The sequence below is a fragment of the Gobius niger genome, assembly GCF_951799975.1.
Source record: "Gobius niger genome assembly, chromosome: 13".
Classification (NCBI taxonomy): domain Eukaryota; kingdom Metazoa; phylum Chordata; class Actinopteri; order Gobiiformes; family Gobiidae; genus Gobius; species Gobius niger.
Window position 1 is genome coordinate 4,777,241 of NC_136864.1, and position 19,175 is coordinate 4,796,415.

The 19,175-nt window shown below is 41.2% G+C and overlaps 1 protein-coding gene across 1 annotated transcript in view; it reads right to left on the minus strand.

Annotated features, from left to right (window-relative positions):
- Nucleotides 1-1,559: 1,559 nt before the first annotated feature.
- The window catches only part of atg5 (ATG5 autophagy related 5 homolog), a 43,115-nt gene continuing 25,499 nt past the window's right edge, over nucleotides 1,560-19,175 (minus strand). Inside the window, exons 6-7 of the mRNA XM_079569892.1 lie at nucleotides 18,480-18,597; nucleotides 1,560-2,120 (exon numbers count right to left, since the gene is read on the minus strand). Coding sequence (XP_079426018.1) covers nucleotides 1,984-2,120; nucleotides 18,480-18,597 — 255 coding nt within the window. The 3' untranslated portion in view covers nucleotides 1,560-1,983. The remainder of the gene's footprint in view (nucleotides 2,121-18,479; nucleotides 18,598-19,175) is intronic.

A 19,175-nucleotide genomic window follows, 5' to 3' on the forward strand; every position in this document is an offset into this window, starting at 1 on the left:
AGTTCAGCATCTCCTTTCTCTCCTTTGTCTGTGATGCTGCACGTTTCTCAAAGTTTCCTCAAAGTTTCCTCAAAGTTTTGTCACAGAGTCTCTTTCTCTGGTCCATTAGTTCGTCCGTGAAGTGGAGCTGAGCAGAGTCGTCGCTCCTCTGGTTCTGGAGGTGAAATTCCCTTTTCATTTTTCACATAGACTTTTGAAAAAATGTAGACACTAAAGGCTCATTCATACTTCACAAGACACATATTCATATTGTTCTGCAGCTCAGGGTGAAAGAACAAGTTCTTGCGTCTTGTGAAGTATGAATGAGCCTTAAGGCGAGACACTGCAGGTGAATAGGGGTAAAAAAGAGGCATTCCAGGTAAATTCCAAAAGTAAAGAATGGCCTTGATTTTTGGGGGTCCAAAGTCTTGAATTAGATAATGAAAAATCCTTCAAAATCATGTTAGGCGCAAGACTGGAAAGTTTGATGTCAATACAATGTGAGAAAAATGTATTTTGAGAAAATTACCTATGAATTTAATTTCCCAAATAAATCGATACTGTGGAAATTGTGAAATAATTAAAACCTTTTAGTGAAGATCAGATAGTGAGCCCATTTTCTCCAGTTTTGCTTTATCCAAATCTAAAAGCTTAAAAAAAATATCTACAAAAATGAGGATGAAAATGCCAAAAAAAGTGGCAAAAAAGCAATGAAAAACAGCGATGAAAAAGCAACAAAAACTCAACCAAAAAGTGACAAAAACGTGGCGAAAAATCGATCCAAACTGATCCAAAACCTGAAAGTAGAAAAAAAACAAAAAAACTTTTGCAGTGTCTCGCCATGAGCTTTTCCACATTCTATCAAAGTGACCTTTTCTCGCTTTTCTAACGTTGCTCCTCATGACTGACCTGGAGTTTTGCTTTGTTTCATTCATAACTATTTAAGTCTGTCCCCTGAAGTGCTCTTACGCTCTATTCCACCTGATGATGTCATGAGGTGGTGGCTCGTCTGTGGTTTTAAAGTCCAGACAGAATCATCAGACTCGCTTTGATTATTTTAGCGTGACTAAAAATCATTTCTGTGAAGAATAATCGAAGCTTTAAAGGGATATTTCAGGATTTTTGATACAGGGCCTCATTTCCTAGTTATCCAGAGTGTTGTTGATTTCTGGAGATATATATATATATTTTTAATCCATGCAGCCCTTATATTTGAAGAGTTTAGTGGTGTTAGGCTAATGCTAGGCTAGTGCATGTCTATGGTAACTAGTAGCCTGTGGGAAATTATTCTATGGACACAGACATTTATATGGTTAGTCAGGTGTTATAAGTGATTTGCCTCAGGTGCACTGTGGAGCGGGTCAGACTGTTTTTAATGCAGGCTACTAGTTACCATAGACATGCACTAGCCTAGCACTAGCCTAGCACAACAAAACTCTTCAAATATAAGGACTGCATATATTTTAAAAAAAAATCTCCAGAAATCAACAACACTCTGGATAACTAGGAAATGAGGCCCTATGTCAGAAATCCTGAAATATCCCTTTAAAACATTATTTTGTGTTGCTCAGGCATACATATTTTAAAATTAGTGTCTATAATGAAAAGACCATTTGCACAGCGCGCCCTCTACAGGCCAGGAGTTATACAACAGTGAAAACAAGCGGTTACTGTCAGCTAACGGCATGCTAGTAAATCTATTATTTATATTGCGCTGTGAAGAACACACTTCGAGTGCAGGACGGCTCAGAACATTTCCACGGTGATGTTTTCCATATGGCGCAAAAAAAAAACAGGAAATACAGAACAAAGCGAGAGGAAGAAGAAGAATCGACTAAAGTGGACAGGATTTCTCAAAACTGTGTGAATGAAGCAAACGACAACTCCAGGTCTGTCTTCGTCGAGGGAACGATGTTACAAAAGTAAAAGTTGTTTTTGCGTGATATGTTTCGGTTTCTCCAAACAGTCTGTGGGAAAAGTGAATCGAGAAGTGGGCGTGCCTTTTCAGTCCGAGGGGGCGGGCACCACGCAGATGTGCAGGAAGTTGTCGGGGTGACTGAGGTGCTCGCTGAGCCACTGCAGAGGCGTCTCCAACAGCGGCTCGATGCCGTGGATCACCACCAGGAGGCGCTTCTCCTCACCTGCAACACACAGAGACGACAAACGCAGGTATTTCAGCGACCGTAATTCTGATACAGAGACAAAGTTTTGGAAATAAATGTCCAAACAGAAAAACCATAAATGTTTCCCCTGATTATTATTTGGAAGTGATGAGACTAACAAATCCGCCACATTCAAAGTCAACATCAAGCGCATACTTTTGAATATTGTCACCACTTTTGGAGACCTTTGAGAGTAAATCGTTCATATGTGCTCAGAGAGAGAAGACGTTGAACTTTTGACAGTCTTAGGCAATATCCACATGAAGACAAAACGTTTATATTTTCAGAAACTTTTTTTGTCAGCCTGAAGCAGCTCAGTAAATGTGTGCGTCCACATGGGTCGACTCAGGTCTGTGAAAACGGCGCAATTCATCCTCCAGGCCTGTGTGAGGCGCTGTGACGCTAACACAGATAATAGAGCAAGATGTAGAGGGCTTTTGTGGAATGTAAACAGTGAAAATGAAACTGATTCAAGGATTTAGGATCTACAGTAGAGACGAGGAGGCGAGTTTATTCTTCAGACGTAAACACCTGTCAGTGACTTTTACTGTCAGTCCAAAAACACAGACTGACTCGTGTTTTTCTCCTTGTCACCTGTGGCTTGTGGACGGCAGTGGAGCAAAGAGGAGCGGAGTAAAACCGTCACAGATCCATGAGGAAAACTCATTATAAGGTCAGTAGATTACGGATCACAGACTCTGGAGCTGTGATGTCATCGTTTTAGTAAAAGTTGCGGAGATGTCGTAACAACGGAGTCATGTAAACAGCGTTTTGAGATCTTTCCACTGGGGGAGCTAGTTTGGAAAATGTTTGTTTACAGACGCCCAAAACACCGGGTTCGTATGGACGATACACTGGACTGATAAAATATCTTTGTGTTTGGTCCTCAGCTTGACTTCGTATGGACAGTACCTGAATGTCATAAAAAAGCATGATTTTAGATTCAGACTGGCATTAAATTTAAATTTATTGGAAAATTGCTCAACAATTTTTACCATAAGTTCATGGAAAATACCAAACTTATCTCTTTTCTTCTAATTTCTTACCCCTCTGCACTCCATGTTCGTAACTCTTCAAAGACAATTTACTTACTTGCGCAATAATATTAAGTTAAATTTCATCAGCTTTTCCTTGCACCCTCTTGTATTCTTTTTTTTAAAGTTTTTTTTAAGTTTTTTGGTTCTGATTTGTCATGAATACAAAAAAAACAACGTGTTCATTTGCAGTTTTGACTGAAATTGACCACATTTTTTCCCTCAAAAGTTTCCCGTTTTGTCCAATTCTCTGTCCTTTGTTTGATGAAATGTTTGCACATTTCTACATTTGTGACATTAAAATATGGTATTTGGGCATACAAATGGCTGCCCTATATAAGCTTGCAAAATACTAATACTTTTTTTTTTACTGAAACTAAAAGTATTCAAAATCCTTTTATAATCTTTGTCGACTAAAGTGAGACTAAAAAGTATTTTCATCCAGAAGACAAAGACAAAAACATTTGCTGCACAAACGCTTTAGCAGCACATCTGGTGTCGCTGGTCTGTTCGTTGTTGAACGCCTTGGTGGGAGTTTCGTTTCTCTTGTGATGTACCCACATGTAACCTGCAAATGTTCCACACTGTGGCTTTAAAAGAGGGCAGTGCCACATGTGAAAATGGTTTAAGAGCATTTGATGTAAAGGATCAGCTGTAGTGAAGGTTTAAGGCCTTTATGATAAGATACAAGAGGAACTTTATCCTTCTGATAATTCCGGATCTTCATACTTATTGGCCTTTGTTTCAGTCGAATGGATTTTAAAGCAGAGACTGTGAACAAACGTTGAGAAGTGACAAAGTCTGGCGGTTTAGAACACAGCAGGATTACACTTCGAGAAAGCCACAGAGAAGCCACTTCTGAAGAGACAAACAGGAAGGAAGAGAAGCCACATTCGACACACACACACACACCAGAGCAGAGAGAGCCCGTCTGTTGGATGCCCTTCCATCCTCCGGGTTTGCAGACACAGCGGGCGGTTGATAATGTTTTGAGGTTTTACTCTCTGAAACTTAACGTCATTTTAAAGGGAGTTGTTGAGACTTTTGTTTTAAACTTTCACTCTGAGAATCGCTTTCACATGGACCGCCTCCGCCCTGTGACCAAAAACATCAGCTTTGAAAATGACTCAAGGCCTGAGCGTCTCTGCAGAGGAACCTCACCTCTCATTCAGGCCGCTTTTGGCTCGGGTTTTTCTTCTTTGGTTTTCTGTCGTACAGGTGGGGATTTTGGCCGCAAACTCCGGAGCAGATTCACAAAGAGCTGCACTCTTTAGAAGTTTAGTGAATGACAAACGTGTTCAAAAGAGCGAGAATGTGTCCAGTGCTTTGACAATGAGAGCTAAAGGTTCGGATTGTGTTACTGACACCACTTAACCTCTTAACTCCCGCCTGAACCGAGAGGATCTTTTTCCTCACGTCATCAGATTTTTTTTCCATCACTTTTTTGTTGGGTGTTCAACTCATTTTTGTAACTTTTTTGTCATTTTTTTCGTCATTTTTTTAATCACATTTTTGTATTTTTTTTATCACGTTTTGTCAATTTTTTGTCATTTTTTTGTCAATTTTTTTTGTCATTTTTCGTCAATTTTTTGTCAATTTTTTGTCATTTTTCGTCAATTTTTCGTCAATTTCTTGTGACATTTTTGCCACTTTTTCATCCATTTTCCGTCACTTTTTTGTCAATGTTTTCTCACTTTTTTGTCACATTTCCATCATTGTTTTCATCTCAGTTTTGTTGCTATTTTCACAACTTTTTTCCAGAAGTTTTTTGGACTGGGGTAAAGCCAAACTGGAGAAAATGTGCTCGGTTCAGGTGGGAGTTAATGGGTTAAAGGGACAACATGGAGTTTAAAAATGTTAAAACTAAGTATTTTCCTCCCCCTATATGTTCCAGCCATGTCCTAATGTGTAGAATGACCTGTTCACCACAACTGCCTCTAAAATCCTGCACTGTCACTCAAAAAATTGTTGCACGAGCTCAATATAGAGGCTGCAGTTATACGTATGACCTGAGGTAGCAGCAGTGAGTATAAAATAACCAACTTGCATCTCGTCTCTTTAAACTCAAACTGATAAACTGATGTCAAAGAGTAGTGAAAGTGGGTCATGTGATGTGGTGTGACATGACATCACACACATAGAAATGGGTCACAAAATGTTCTACTTTAGTTTTTTTTTTTAGCTTTAAATGCAACAACCCTTTTCAAATTCATGGCAAACAAGGGGTCGGCATGTTTGTGACATGAAGGGCCGATTTGGCCGAATACCAACAACACCAAGGGCCGAAACTCACTATTGTAGCCCAAAGTAAAGCACCTTTTTTCTACAAATATAAGTTATGCACATAATATATGATCTAATGGGGTGTTTTGGGAAATTTGACTTTTTTTTTTTACAGTGTTGAGTCGTATTTGGTCTCTGATTTATGAATAAATGTTTCTTCAAAATTCTCTTGGGGGCCAAAGGTTTTATGCTGGAGGGCCGAATTGGGCCCCCTGGCCTGGTGTTGCCAACCCCTGGCAAACAAGATCAAGACATGCAGATTTAATGCCTCCCTAAAACAACTGTAATGCTTTTCAGTGGCATTTAAGGCCTTCATTTTGGCACAATCCCTTTAATGACCCACTGGTGGATAATTTGTCATTCTCTATTCATTGAAAAACGGGGACAAGAAAACAGGTGGGACGGGGGTCAAAGGTCAAAATGGCTGTGCAGTGCAACCAAAAGAGGAACAGGTTAGCAACATTAGCCTGCTCGTCTTGCAACAGCTACAAGACCCAGAGGCAAAATCAGCACACAATGAGTACAAGAACAAGCACGTCAGTTTAAAGGGATATTTCAGGATTTTTGACATAGGGCCTCATTTCCAAGTTATCCAGAGTGTTGTTGATTTCTGGAGATATATTCTTTTCTTAAATTCATGCAGTTCTTTTATTTGAAGAGCTTAGTGGCGCTAGGCTAGTGCAAGGCTAGTGCATTTCTATGGTATCAGCTAGCCTGCATTAAAAACAGTCTGACCCGCTCCACAGAGCACCTGAGGCAAATCAACACAAGACTAACCATATAAATGTCTGTGTTAATAGAATCATGTTTGAAAAATAACTGACCTTGTATCACATGAATAATCGCATTTTAAGGGACTATTTTCTAGCAGATCACTCCGCCGCTGTGTAGCTTATACAACCATGAAGCTGATGCTGCTCAAATATAAGTTATTTTAAATGCAAAATGGTTATAATGATTCTATAAACACAGAGATTTATATGGTTAGTCTGGCGTTATAAGTGATTTGCCTCAGGTGCACTGTGGAGTGGGTCCGACTGTTTTTTAATGCAGGCTAGCTGATACCATAGAAATGCACTAGCCTTGCACTAGCCTAGGGCCACTAAACTCTTCAAATATAAGAACTGGATGAATTTAAGAAAAAAATACCTCCAGAAATCAACAACACTCTGGATAACTAGGAAACGAGGCCCTATGTAATATAATAAATATATAAATATCCCTTTAAGGTTTTGAGAAGTCGACCCTAACAACTGGCCACATGAAAAGGCCTTCAAGTTTCAATATGGAGACTTTTTTCTACTTTCTCCCAAAACACCTGCTGCACTTTTACTGCTTTCTCCCGTTGGTTTGTCTTGTTGAAGTGAAAGGTCAAAAGTTGAGGTAAATTCAAAGAGAAACTTGTGTCAGTTGGAGTGATATCTCTCAATCAGCTCCACAAATGTATGAACCGCGGCCCACAGCCCGGTTTAATCACTTCTCCAGATCAATGGCATTTGGAGAAGATAACGAGCGTCTGCCAGAGTGGGGGGTTTTCATGCGCAGAGGCCCCGTAATCGCACAGATATTCCCCGTAATCCGGTTTATCAGCGTGTGCTTCGACAGTCAGATGAGCGGCCTGTGGAGGCTGCAGTTGCTGCGAGTCGATGCTGAAACTGCGGCAGGGTGGAGCTCTTAACGGCTCTCCTGAAATTACGTGGACGAGCCCCAGAATCGGTCGGACGCGCGATCGCTCTCTGTCTGAGGTTTACGAGCTTCTCACGCAAACAGGACGCCCCCGAAGAATGGCACGAGCGAGAAACAACAACTAAAGAGTGGTATAGTCCGTGGGAAGACAGGACGGCAAGAATTAAGGTAGAACTGGCCTTTTAAAGTGAGACATAGGGACTACTTAGATATCAATGCAAGTTCTACTATATTAAATGAGTTAGTTTGGTGTTCTGTGTGTAAAAAATGCCACAATTTATTATTGCTGGGCTGCAGGTGACATCACAGCATTCTAAAGGCCTATACTATTAAATAGAGGAAACATTATTTTGTTTTTGAGGACATTTTTGGTCTTGCACAGAGAGATCATGGACCCAGTGCTTCATATATTTTCTTTTTAGCTACAACTTGTGAAAATGTAATGCTGTTAATAAGAAAAAAAGGCTCCTGCCCCCTGCTGGGTCCGGTGACATCATCACATTAGTAGCACCTGCAACCCAGAAATATGTGTAGCAAAAACACCTGGATAATGGTGGAGCCTGGTTTAAAATGTCTGTTAAAGAGTTTTTTGTTGGCGATTTGGGATAATTTTGTCTTTGAATAAACAGGATTTAAGTTCTAAACCTGTAAACATTTATTTTTGGGGGGGGAGGGGGGGGGGGGGTCAAAGCTCAGTTCATAAAGGCAAGGAACTAGATAGCGAAAAAATGCATGTGAAGGCCATAAAAAGTGATGTTGGTGCCACTGCAGACACTGTGGTGATGTTGTGGACACAATGTAGAGAAAAAAAAAAAAAAATTCCTGTGTAAGTCTGTGAAATGAATGAATGTGGTTTATAAACAACTTATTGTTATTTATTTGGTTCCAGGTGAAAGTAAGAGAGAAAAAACCCAGTGATGCCCAAAGTGTGGCCCGGGGGCCAAATGCGGCCCTCAGACCAATTTTTTGTGGCCCTCAAGCTTCTTGTTGAATTTGCACATATCACCATTACTGTAAATTTAATAATTCCACACAATTATAGCCTCAAAAAGTATTTTTTTCTCTGTGACAGAGCTGCATTAAAGGAGCTATACCTGATTGTACAAAGAAACAGGGTCACTTGAATTTCAATTTTCTGGTCCAAACTCATCTCAAAGTTTCCTAATGCATTTACATCATCAAAATTCATCACAGGGACTGAGTTTAAACCAGGTTTCACAACTTTCAGGGAAAACTGTCTCCTCACTGTAAAAAATGCCCACTAGCCTGACATTTTATGACTATTTAAAAGGCTTTAAAACCAGTATTTTTGGGATAAATGTCTGTTTTTACCATATACTAAAGGACAAAGCTAAACTAAACTCTTATTCCAAAATTTTAAAGAAAATTAAAAAAATCAAGGATAGCTCCTTTAAAGGGACAAGATGCAAGTTGGTCACATTTTATACTCACTACTGCCACCTCAGGTCTTACGCGTAACTGCAGAGTCTACATTAGCGGCACTTCGGACCCGAATTAACACCTTTTTGAGTGACAGTGCAGGATTTTAAAGGCAGTTGTGGTAAACAGGTCTGAGCTCATGCTACACATTAGGACATTGCTGGAACATGTAGGGGGAGGAAAATACTCCCCTTAAGCTAAGTTGAATTTTTCCCTGTGTCGACCGTTGATTTGTGGCCCTCAATGCCCGACAAACTTCCAAATGACAGTACAGTCAGTTCTAAAAGCAACAGGTAAGCAGTGAAGAGAAGCCAGTACAGGAGTGACGTGTTCAGTCAGTAAGCGTGGAGTCTGAAAGTATAAAGAATGACTATAATGTGATCAATGCATGCACAACCTGTTCAGACTGGTTTAGTTCTGATTTCGATTCCCGGGAAAAACCTGGGCCTTTCTGTGCGGACAATTGCCGACATCACACATAATTTTTTCTTTTTTTCTATTTAACTTCAGCATCTTTACTTTGCACTTTCCTTTTTGATGTTTGGCTCTATGCTGTGGCTAAGTTCACTGACCAAATGAAAATAAATAAATGAATAACTGTCCGCTCCAGCCCCTTCAACCACACTCGACTCCTGATTAAAACATTCGATCAGCGATACGTTCTCCATCGACACAAATCCTCCTGGTTCGTTTTACTTCCTGGTTTTGATCTCACGATACGGTTCCGAACACAGAGAGATTTCTTCAGATAAGCCGCTGAGGGGGAGGAGAGACACAGAGGAGAGAGTGAAGCCTAAACAGGACACAGATAAAAGAGGAAGTAGATAAAACACAATGGAGCGGAGCACAGAGGGCCCACAGCCCCCTCGCTGCGGCCGACATCAACCACCCCGTTTACCACATCTGACACGCGGCGGAGACACAGCGACAGTCCTGCTTCAGTGCTTCAGTACTTCAATACTTCAGTACTTCATTATGTCGTTGTTTCGTGTGTCATTTCAACAGTAAAGTCAAGGAATTTAGCGAAATACTAGAATTGAAGTTTATAAGGGTTAACGGGGCAGGTCTCTTCCTTTTTTTGAGTGGAGGAAAACGGATTATAAGACAGAGGATGTTTAACTTGATGTTCAGTAACAACATTGAGTCACAGCACCCCCTAGAGTTTCCTACAGCAAGTATGATATTTAAAGAACAACTAACCCCCAAATCAACTTTTTTTTCTAGCTAAGTTGTATAAATGGGTATCTTATAGTGTTGTCTACGTGTATATGTCACTATTTTAACAATTTAGTGCAAATTTGTTGAAATCCTGTCTTTGTGTCCCAAACCGTCTGTGTGGCGCCATCTGCAGCGAACTGTCCGTACTGCATTTGATTTTTTGAATTCGGCACCCAATTAGCGGAGGGGAGAGAGATGATGTCAGGAGGCGAGAGATGATGTCACGGGCCCTGCCGCTCTGGGGTATAAAAAGGCTCAGTCTCGCTCACGCCCCCGTAGCGAGTTGGTGTTGGAATAACGAGAGAATATTATCATCGATTGTCAGGTTTGCGATTAGTTGTCATAGCATTTAGGTAGATTTTATTAGGATAGCTTTTTTATTATAAATAAGTGTATAGTTTTAGTAGTGTTAGTTGTTGAATATTGTAGTTGTAATCACTAGTTGCTTTTATTGTTAGATTAGTTAGCTCAATTTAGCTTAGGGCGTTTGTTAGTATTGCTTTTAGTGGTCTATCGTGTATAATTTAATTGTTAGTTGTTAACTGTACTGTGTTAGGATGGGGAGGAAGTGTAGCGTAGTGGGGCTGGAGTTTGCAAAGACCATTTTACGTGCTGATTCCTTCGCCAACTTCACCGAGGTTGAACTGGGCTATGCTAGTCTTCTGCGTTTGAAGAGCGAGGCCGTCCCCGTCGACACCGCTGCCCCGCCAACAATGTGAGGTGAGTGAGAAAAATAATGATTTACCCATTTTGGGTTTGGTAGTAATTGCATTGATTGTAGCTGCTGTAAAAAGAGGCACTTGGTTCACTCTGTCCCGGTCATTTCTGTCAGTAGTAGCTACTTTGCTCACAGATTGAGTCATGTACAGTATATAGAATTTTTATGTGCACGTCAGAATAGATCGTTATTGTAGTGTCTCAAACAAATTCGCCGGTTTGGCCTCTGATAACACCAATCACATGAGTCGTGTAGATCTGTTGAAAAAATATGGCGTGTAAATAGACTCTGCAGCCTCAGCTCCAGGCGACGTGTCCCGCACTCGCTCACTGTGGCTGAGGAACAGCAGCCACCGGTTATAAGCGCGTCTACTCGCTGCCCGGGGCAGCCTGCTAATGCATCAGTCTGCAAAGTTACGCCAACACTGTGCGCAAATGTGCACGAGTCTGAGCACCAAACTAATCTAAGTTTGACATGACTGTAGCTTTTGACAGTAGCTACAAGCTAGCCTGTATAGCTAACGTATAGCTAGAACGTACTGTGTGTGGAGGCTAAACTGACCCGCTCCGTGCGCGCTCTGCTCCCGTTTGATGCTCGACTGCGGTCAGTGAGGAGAGGGCTGACCACTCCAGGTGGACCGTGCGGTCAGTGAGGAGAGGGCTGACCTCTCCAGGTGGACCGTGTGGTCAGTGAGGAGAGGGCGCTCACAGATGTGAGCTGTTCTTACGTGGTTTCAGAATCAGTATAGTTGTTATTGCCATTGTTGTTGAACAGGTTCACAAAGTAGGATCAATTCTGATAATTATGTTCATGTTGACAAGTTTTCTGAAGTGAACCAAAGTTTACACCTATTTGGACGCAGCTTTTCAAAATGCCAAACCATTTGGAAGTTTTTAGTAGCCGACTGTAGCCAGAATTAACCTGATACAAATATTTGGTTGATCTGCTATAGGGTGGCATATTCTGAAGTATATCCTAGGTTGTATTCCTATAAATCATCAATACAAACAATGTGTTTGCATGTCACTTGTGTGTGCACTTTATAAATATTATTTATTGTTATGTTTTCAGCCAAAAGTGAGCAGAGAGAAATGTCCAGACTGATCCAGTCATTACAAGGCATGCAAGTGTCCAGGCCAATGTGAAGCCGAGCAGGCGACGCAAAGGTGAAATCTATTTATCCTTTATACAGTACTGTCATTTTATGTATAAAACAGTCTACACTTTTGTTTTTTTATATACTGTAGTTAGACACAAGTTGTGTAATTACTGCCATTTTAAACGTGTTTTTTTTGTTTGTGTTTTGTACAGCTATTCAAGCCCGGACCGCTTACACAAGCGTCGGTTGTGGGACAGGGGACCTGATGGAAATCCCTCTTCCTGACAGTCCCAGAGCAGCCTCTACACCTTTAAAAAGGAGAAGGTGTGAGGTGTCAGCGTCTGACCCCAGCTTCCACATCGATGACAGTGCCAGCACTGTGAACTGCTCAAGGTACAAAGGAAATCTAGAGTTTTAATTGAAAAAATATATACAGCGTCCTGGTTTTTTGAGGGATGAAATATCCTTTATTTTATATAGCATTCCACACTCAACAGTGTCCTCGCTGTGAGTTCTCCAGTCAGTGGTCCAGTCAGCCCATGGTGAACAACATCCCAGCTGGAAACCTACAGCTCTGTGCTGTTCACCGGCTCATCCTTTAGCCAGATTTCAAAGGTACTACAAAAACATTTTATTTTTCCATATATTATCCGATGATAACAGATGTTTTAATTTTATAGTTCTTGGGGGCCTTCAATATTCAGGGACTGTCAGAGCAGTGCTTCTATAGGCATCAGGCAAAGCTCCTCATCCCTACAGTCAACTGGCAGTGGAAGCTGGAGCAGGAGGACCTCATCAGGGAGGCTCTTGAAAGCGGCTCTGTGTCACTGGGTGGGGACATGCGGGCAGATTCACCTGGTAAATACATTTAATAAACATTTATCTGAAGTATTAAAAGTCAGCTAATGTATAACTTGCATTCATGTAGGACATTCAGCCAAGTATGGCAGTTACACCATGATGAATCTAACGAGTAACAAAGTCATTGACATCGAGCTAGTCCAGGTAAAACATTACAATACAAACATAAATATGTAACTTTGGATAACTGTGCATTATGATAGAACTCATATTCTTATTTTTTTGTCTTATTAGAGCAATGAGGTTGGAAACAGCGTGTGCATGGAGAAGGAGGGGTTTGTGTTTTGTGTCCCAGAGATTGGAAAAAAATGATGCGCTGGGCCAGAAAAGGTGAACGGAGGAAATGACGAGGTGGAAGAAAAGCATTGTGAACCATCTATATGAATCATCTCTACTGGTCACCATCAAAGGCTGTGGCTGAGTGGACATCTGGGCAACTACATTCAGAATGTCCACGGAAAACCCCCTGTCCCCTCGCTGTCTTCACAGGCCTTTGGTTGGGGATGATGCAAGAGTGTGGCCAAAATCAAGTATGTGTAATTACAACTACTCCTCCCAATATCTAATTTATATTGATGTATTTACACTTCACATATCAATTTATTATTCTTTGTAATTCTTTGTAGGCACAGCAGCATGCGAGAGACTCTTACTCTTTTGTTAACACCACGTTTTTTGAAAGATTAAGCTAAAATAAGCCCACAATACCACACTTCAAATATTGAGGAATCCATAGTCTGATTCTCACAATAGTCTGGGCCTCTTATTCAAAGGAAGGCTGGCCAGGTAATGATTCCTAAAGGTTCAACAAATATTCACTAGTTATTTTATCACTTTGAAATGTTTAGAAAATAGATACTGCATATTAATGTTTATTTGTGAAATTTTAGGGTGCAGGTTGGTGCCTTGAATTATGATTAAAAAAGGCAAATCGTCATAGTGTATCCAAAATTCAAGCGTGGAGACTACACAGTGAGAGCCATGAAGACCAGAGCTACCTCAGGTATGTCACATTAAAAACAACACAACCAATGCTTTTACAAGGACAAATGTTTTGTGCTTTGTTTACAGTCTACTTTGACCAACTAATGGCCCTGCTGTTTGAAAGTGTGGTCGAGGATCCTCTCCCATATCAGGAGCACACAAAGTACCTGTGCCTGAACCACTCTGTGCCCATTGGACAACGTAATAGATTAAAATCAATGTTTCATGCAAGATTTAATTGTGGGCAGTAAAAAAAAAATGAAGCCTGTATATGTTCTGTCAGATATGTCACAGGAAGGTATATGCAGCACCACTGTTTCTAGAAGCTGAAAACTTACTGCATGTATATTTATTACAGTTGGTATTGTATAACATAACCAGTCAACTTTGTCTGTTCAATTTGTTTATTGCACACATCTATGTAGACCAAGTGAGTGGCACATGCAGCTCAACCTCAAGTGAAATGTGAGCTGTAAGTTTGTAGTAAGTTTTACCAAAGAAATTGTGCTATAATTTGGAAATTGCACTGTTGTAAGAGCCAGAAGTGCAGAATCAAGTACTGGTACAAAACAAGATCTATAATTTTCATTAATATTTCAATATTCAACTAAAAAAGCATACATATAAATACTTCATTATAGTCTTTACTCTACAGTGTCATCATTCAGTGGTAGTTTAGTGTATGTGTTAACGTTGGTTAAACCTTTTAGTTCACTAAATTTAGTAATAGAAATTACTTCAGGCTATTTACTTAGGGCTAACTGGCTCTTTGGGTTCACAATGTTACAGTCAAGCCTTTAGAGAAACATGACCTGAATGATTCTGTCTCACATCTTCAATGGCAAACCAAAAACAATTTCAAAAAGACAGTGTTCCTGCTCAATAATACAGGCCTACATTTATTTATTTGATATGTTTTGTGCACTTTGCTGTAAGAAAAATAATAAAAATCTTTGTAACACAAATAGCCACGTCTCTATATCACACACTCTGCTGAGGACACTGAGATACATCTCCCATGTTCACGTAGACCACAGCAAAAGTCTACATCTAAAATAGATCGGTAAATTCTGAAGCAGCCAGGACAGTTACGTCCCTTAGCTGCGATGCTAACGTCGATCGAGCTCAATGAGCTCAATGCTAAGCCGCTAGCTTTGTAAATGACAGAGGAATAAATGACCCAGCGCCTCAGGTACAAGGCCGCTGTCTGCCACGATGCCCCCCCCTGTGTAGAGAGAGCTGTCGAGCTGTCCCAGTGGAACAAGTTGCTAAATAAGTTAGCTCGCTGGAACTCCATGCTCCCATGCTCGGACTTTGTTTACGAGGAGCGGTGCAAGTGCAGCGTCGAAGTCAGAAGCCTCAAGCCCCTCCCACCCCTCACCCCTCCCGCGTGCCCCTTAGTCCTCCAGGCAACGCCCCCTTTCTGTTGAGATTTTCAAATCTGAGGCTCTGATACTGAGGCTCTGGAAGGAGGGGTTAGTAGCCCTTTAAAAGGGGATTTTTTTTTTACTGTGCTATAGAAAACGGTATCGAGAATCGAGTTTTATTATCAGTATCGAAATCGAGTTTGAAATTTCAGTATCGTGACAACACTAGTCAGTTGTAAATATAATTAAAAATAGTCCACAAGGGCCTTTATATCATTTACAATATTCAATTCAATTCATTTTCACATGGGTCCTAAGTAACCTGTATGGAGTTAAAGGGCTGCACTAACGAAAACTTTAACCTAATACTGCCAAATGTTTATCCAATGAAAAAAAAAATGCATTAAATTATATCTGGGACTGGCTTGATGGTAACTGTAAATAATGAATACAAAAAAAACGTTAAAGGGGGAGAGATCCTCCTTTTTCCTTTTCATTCAAACTCCATTGGCCCAGCACTTTTGACTGTATGTTCATGTCACTTTTGAATGAAATACATGAACACAAATATATAGAACCATTTGAGCCCACTCTCAGCGGTAAAACAACAGAAAAATTATATAAATTATGGAAAGAGAGTTGAAGGCCGGACCAAATTGCCTCAGGGGCCGCATCCAGCCCTGGGCCCCCAGTTTGTCCACCTCTGTTCTAAAAAGCCTTCGTAACACATCCCATCGTCATTAAAGGTTTTTAGAGCCGCAATGTGAATAGATGTGAACAGATGTGGACAAATTCTGTCATCTGGTGGGACTTATGGAATCATTCAGAGGAGCCAAGCTGGATTAAAACAGAAAAGAAACCACTAAATACAACTATGAAGGTAAGCTACATGCAAATGTTATGCTAACACCTGCTAAAGCTGCGCTAACAGCAGCTAAATGCTAATATCAGCAAAATCCATGTTTAAATCAGCCGTATGGTGTGAAATATTAAATCCATATGACCTGCGTGTTAATAGTGAGGACTGTCCACTCTCTCTGCCAATCAGAGGCCAGAGTCTGTTCACGCCACGTCAGACACGGACTAGCGCACAGGTCGGTCCCAGTTTGGTCCCAGTTTGGCCCTGGCCTTAGTTATGGAAAAGCTCGACAAATCAGGCCATTCGGCTGACACACGCCTGCATGTGGAAAAGCACCTAAAGGTCTCTTCACTCTTTACAAGCAGCACAGGCTCACCTTCATCTCCATGGAGGCGGAGACATGTGACTCCAGTCAGAGGCGAGGGAGTTTCTATGATCAGAGCTTCAGAGCGTGTAGCAGCGCGGCCCGGGACTCTGAATGGTGAGATGCTAACAGAGAAAATAGCCGCTGCATTCACTTCTACGGGCCACAGCCATCATCTACAGGGGCCAAAATCCTGTCCCTCTGCGATAAAATTGCGAATGCCATTAATCGTCAGCCCTAAATTAGTGCCAGCTCTTCAAAAATCATCATTTAGTGCATTGTAGATCGAGCAGAATGAGTAGGAGTTATTGCTGGTGTGGCCCTCTGACTCAATTCAGGTTTCTCATGTGGGCCCTTGTGAAAATGAATTGCTCACCCCTGTGGTAGACGGTTATAACCTAAAAAAAAGGCCATTCAAAGCTGGACTAATGTTAATTTCTCCTCCCGATCAGGCCCCACACATGTACAACTCACTGTCCTCTCTTCCTGTTCATTCACGCCACCGTCTCCTCTGCACTTTCCCTTTGAAGCGTCCGTCTCAGGTGTCGTCTGGTGGTCCTTTTCAACTCTCAAGCCTCTTCTTCTCTGCTCAGATCACAGTGAAAGTTCCTCCTTTTGTCCGCGTCGCTGCCGATGACTGCGGAGATAACGCCGCGGGATTTACAGCGCCGTGTTGGGATTGGGCGTTGATTATTTTCACAGACACGAGGCGGGGGGGGGGTAATATGGGGGCTCCCCCTGGTTCGACAGATCCTCCGCAGTTCAAACGCGCGGCGCCGTCTCCGTGTTGTGTCTCCGTCTGGCCACATGACAGCGTTGCGGCTTATCCCGGACCATCAGGGAGACAGAAAGCTGCTAATGGGCCGCTGAGATTAGGGTTCAAATGGAACGAGGCGAACCAATAACATGGTGCTTTGTGCGGAAAGCAGGTGCAAACAACTACTCAGGCGGCTAACCTATTGTTCATGTTTTAGGCCACGAGCTGAGCATTCAACCTGCGATCCTCCTGCCTAATGTAGGTGGAAAAGTGCTGTGTAAGCTGAGACTAGTGTTCATTTCGTCGACTAAAATATTCAATCAGAATTTTAGGAGTTAATTCTTTCCAGTTCCGCATTACCCAAACCTAAAAGCTTCTCGACTGGACTTTACAGCCTCTAGGCCAGAGTAACGCCTCATTTGAAAGCTAAGACCTACAAAACTGATCATGTTTTGTAGAGTTTTTGTCTTGATTTTTGGAGGGATTTTTTGTCATGTTTTTGTCATTTTTTTGTTGCTTACTTCATTTCTTACAATTCACTGTTAGAATTCCAGCTAATCCACCGCTGCAGCCTCAAAACAAATCCACATGGTCCAAATAGTGATGATGGTTTTTCCTCATGGAAGGTAAACTCTTCATCCCTGTGTGTGTCCTGGTCTCTGAGGCTCCTCACGTGTTTCTGTTTTGCCCTTTAGACGAGTTAACGTAACTTTGTAGCTGATTTTACACTGATAATCACCAGGTCCTCTCCTCTTTGTGCCGCATGTATCATCCTGTGCTTCCTGTTTGTTTGGGCCGAGTGTTTCCCTGGGATTGACCTGACAGGTGCTGCAGCTGCGCCGTCCAAATTTTTACAGGTCTATTCTCCTTGATTAAAACGCACCACACGATTATCATGATCGACCTTTAGCAAAATCACGATTAGATAAAAATTTGCCCAGCCCTAGTTGCACTTTGCATCACTTTTTAGCCGTATTTTTGACGCTCTTTTGTTGCCTTTTTAAATTGTATTTTCATCCTTGTTTTTGTCGCTGTTTAGACACTTTTTTTCAAGAAGCTTTTAGATTTGGACAATGTCAAAGGTACAAGTGCCTGGTTACGGCGGGTGGGAAGAGGTTAAAGTATGTTTCTTGCTGACTAAAATTAGACTAAAACTACATTAAAACTTGTTTATGAGACTTAAACTATGACTAATATGTCCAGATGTTTTCGTCGACTAAAATACGACTAAATTAAAATATAAAGAAGAGACTAAAATCATCCAAACAATGACAGTTTGAAAGAGCCTCATATCATTTAGACTCACGGCCAAAGGAACAGCTCTGAGCTTTGATCCTGAAGCTCCAGGAAGCAGAGGACTAAAGGCGACTGAAACTAGACTAATATTCATGAGAACTATTTGACTAAATCTTGACTAAAACTAAAAGTAATTTCCGCCTGAAGACTAAGACTAAAACTAAATTAAAATATATTGTCAAAATCAACACTGATTGAAACCATCTCTTGTAAAGTTTAAACTCGATTGTGGGGAAAACCCTGTGCATCTAATTATAAAGCGCTAGAATCAATTTCATAAACTTGTTTGTGGTTCATTTTCTCGCATCTCTGTGACAGTAAAGCCCCTACATCCCTCCCGCCTCCCGTCTGTAAAGGTGTGAGCGACTGTACCTTCGTTGGGAACAGCCGCGGGGTATGTCTCTCTGAGCAGGTCCCCCAGAGTGTGCACAGCGCCATCTGCAGACACGGGGCGGAACAGCTTCTGGATGAACGGGCGCTCGCCGGTCGTCTGAAAGAACAAAACAAATTATGCTCACATACACAGATAGATCAGAACTGATGTAATGTTGGATTATGGGCTTTAAAAAGTGGAGGACAGTTTTGGGTTCAAACAATGATACGATTATATTCAGGAAGAACAGAAGGAAGAGCTGGCACTGTAGAAGAAGAATCAGCTAAATTAAACAGGATTACCCAGGATAACTCAAAACTGTGTGAATGTACTGAAATACAACTCCAGGTCAAAACAGTCGATTTGATGCTGAATGACTCTCCTTTAAAAGTGTCTTTGCACTAAAAATAGGGTCTGTTGCGATTAGTATTAGGTAAAGTAAAATGAGGGACGAGAAGACATGTGAAATGCACGTCCCTGCTTAATTAAAGGGGAATTACCGTTCACATCGTTCAATCACAGCGCTGAGCATCAGTCTGTGTCTTCCTGAGGTAAAATGGGACGCCACAAAAACAGGTTTTAATGCTTTTGTAAACAGGATGTATTCAGATGGTAAGTACAAGTAATAATTATACTTATTTTAATAATAATGATTGTTGTTGTTGTTTTTATATATATTTTTTTTTTATTCTATT